At 40.5% G+C, this 2,927-nt stretch overlaps 1 protein-coding gene across 1 annotated transcript in view; it reads left to right on the top strand.

The window, feature by feature from the left end:
* The window catches only part of calcrla (calcitonin receptor-like a), a 92,653-nt gene that overhangs the window by 79,376 nt on the left and 10,350 nt on the right, over positions 1 to 2,927 (top strand). The window contains exon 8 of the mRNA XM_032513782.1: positions 814 to 967. Coding sequence (XP_032369673.1) covers positions 814 to 967 — 154 coding nt within the window. The remainder of the gene's footprint in view (positions 1 to 813; positions 968 to 2,927) is intronic.

Here is a 2,927-nt window from a genome sequence, read left to right on the forward strand (position 1 = left end):
ACTCACAAAGGGACAAAAGACAGACTACCACACAAAACCGGGGAGGAAACTAAGACACAAACATGAGGAGACAAGACAGGACCCAAAAAAAAACAAAGAAACCACCCAAACCATCACACTTGCCCCTTAAGACCTCATAAGGAGCAAGATTCCAGCTCGATCTATCTGAGCCTATTAGGCAATAAAACGCCAATGCAGATTAGGGCTGGGCGATGGGGAGAAAATCAGATATTCTTGAGCAAATAACTCAATATCAATATTGCGACGATATTCTAGGGTTGACAATTGGTGCTTTAACAAAATGTATTCACACTTAGATTTTAGATAAACAATCATCAGTATTGTAGACATAATGTGTAAGTGGGGAAAAGGCAAATAATAAAACAGCTAAAACAGTCTGGTAAGTTCAGAAAAGTACATCACTGTAAGGTAGCATTGAAAACCAAGAAAAGACAACACTTATGTCATATCACAAATATTCCGATATCCAAAATCTAAGACAATATCTAGTTTCATATCACGATATCAATATAATATTGATATATTGCACAGCCCTAATACAGATAATCTGCAAACTGCCAAAAAACGGGCAGATAATTGGTCTATCCCTGGTTTCTTTTGTGTAACTGGTTTCAGTAATTAAACATAAATAGGGGTAAAAACCACATGCTTTAATTCAATTTGAAATTATAGCTAGATGATTGATAATTGATTCATTTTACCCAACTGTGAAAGTTCACTGTCCAGGAATAACAGAAGCAGAGTTAAACACCCCCGTTTCTCAGTCTTTATGTTTGTGTTTTTCCTCCTCAGACGAGCTGTAAAGTGTCCCAGTTCATTCATCTGTACCTGTTTGGCTGCAATTACTTCTGGATGCTGTGTGAGGGAATATACCTGCACACTCTCATCGTGGTGGCTGTGTTTGCGGAGAAGCAGCACCTGATGTGGTACTATCTTTTAGGCTGGGGTAAGTCGGGATAACGTGCTCTGTAAATGGCAGATGCTGTCTCTGCTTTGAAATTTTTTTTTTGGAGGGGGCGCAACGCTGGATTCAGTGTCTTAATTCCAGTTTAAAAAAAAAGAGAAAGCCAGGTTGAGTATACCTTCTTATGGCTGAGCTGTGAGTACAGTACAGTATTGTAAGTACAAGATAAGTATAAAACAGTCAGGGACGGACTGGGACCAAGAATCGGCCCTGGCATTTGGTCCCAGACCAATCCACCCTACACCCACGCACTTAACCAAACATAGGCCTCCTGCACACTGCCTGCGTGGCATGAGCGTGGAGTTTCTGTTGCGTGTCACTTGCGTGGCAGCTGCGTGGCATTTTCTATGCACACCAGAAACGTGTCTGACCTGCTGCTAGCCTTGTCTCTACACTGGTTTGTTTCCCATTGAAATTATAGTGTTTTATTCAACTTCATATTGTCAATATTTTTGTGCTAGATGCTTTTCTGTTTTTTGGGGCGGGTTTAGTAAACTTAATACAACTTTTTTTCTGCCACATTGCATTGTTTTGTCATTGACTACATCCCACTTTGCAACACAGTAAAACTGATAGGGGTCCCTTTTGTGTCTATGTGCCACGCCCAAGCTTAAGACCCATGTCAGCTCGCAATGTTCACCAAGTCTGAAATGTGTACAAATCTGTGTGCGTGTTTGAGTAGCCCAAGCACCTCATTGCTTTGCTCAAACGTAGAATAAAAATAATATTGTTGTCTTCAGTTCTTCAGTAAAACATTATAATTTTTTTCCGCCACATGGCACCTTTTTGTCATTGATTAGATCCCACTTTGCAACACAGTAATACAACAGACATCTTATTTATTGATATGGATTGATTTCAATGTTGATCAATCCAACACCAAAGATTCTTTTGTACCTTAAAGTAATGTTTCATTGGAATGAGATATAAGAATAATGGTAATGGTAACAGTAATGGACCATTCCGCTCCCAACCTGCAGGGGGAACTAAGACGAAAAGTGCTTTGGTGCCTCCTGTAAAGGTGTTGGTTGACAAGTAGCTAATCGTATGTAATTCTTTGTGGGTAACGTAAGATTACGACACCGTTCAACATACTCATTTATTTTTAGTGTGATTGTTTTGACCACAGTTAACAACTCTGGGCTATCCCACAAATTCATCAGTAACATTAACTGTATAGATAGATGACAAATCTAATGGTAATTTAGCTAGTTAGCACACCCCTGTCTTCTGCCTCAGACTCCCGGTGCTACAAGGCTTCAGTTGGGATGTGAGCTGACAACAGACAACATGTGGCAGCTAAACTTACCTGACAAAACAGGAATAAGGCACCAAAAGGACTAATACTAATAGTAATTTAAAGCTGTGGTAGCATTGGATCTGGACGGGAAGGATAGCTCTGTGAGTTGAAGGGGTGTGTTGAGTGTCTGAGTGTTCAATTCCCTTTCCTGAGATAATAAAGCCCATGTTATTTAGTCCAATTGAAATACAATTTAAAAAGAAGTTCAACAGAAAGTCATTTATTAAATGTATTTGCGTCAAAATGACGTACAAACATCTTTGAATCCTATTTTGCCTGAAAACGCTTTGCTTTGCATGAAGACCAGACATCGGCCCTAGTTACGTGCGTGTCACCTAGGCAGCGTGCAAGCTCTAACCTGTTAACATTGGAGACAAAATAAAAACAGACACGCCACACAGAGAAGTCACATAGTATAGCATGCCAACTTATTTTATTGTTGTTGTGTTGTCATCAACAGTTTGTCTACCACTTGTTTTTGGCTCAGTTTTTATCAAGGGGCAAAGTGTTTTAAGGGGAGTTCTGCTTACCGCAGGTTGTACCCTCACTCCCTCATCGTCTCCTCACTGTGCAGGCCACTGCCACCGACACCCCCACCACCATTACTATCATTAGCCACGGGAGCTGATGAAGGTCCTGCTA

Source organism: Etheostoma spectabile, chromosome 4 (assembly GCF_008692095.1).
Source record: "Etheostoma spectabile isolate EspeVRDwgs_2016 chromosome 4, UIUC_Espe_1.0, whole genome shotgun sequence".
NCBI lineage: Eukaryota > Metazoa > Chordata > Actinopteri > Perciformes > Percidae > Etheostoma > Etheostoma spectabile.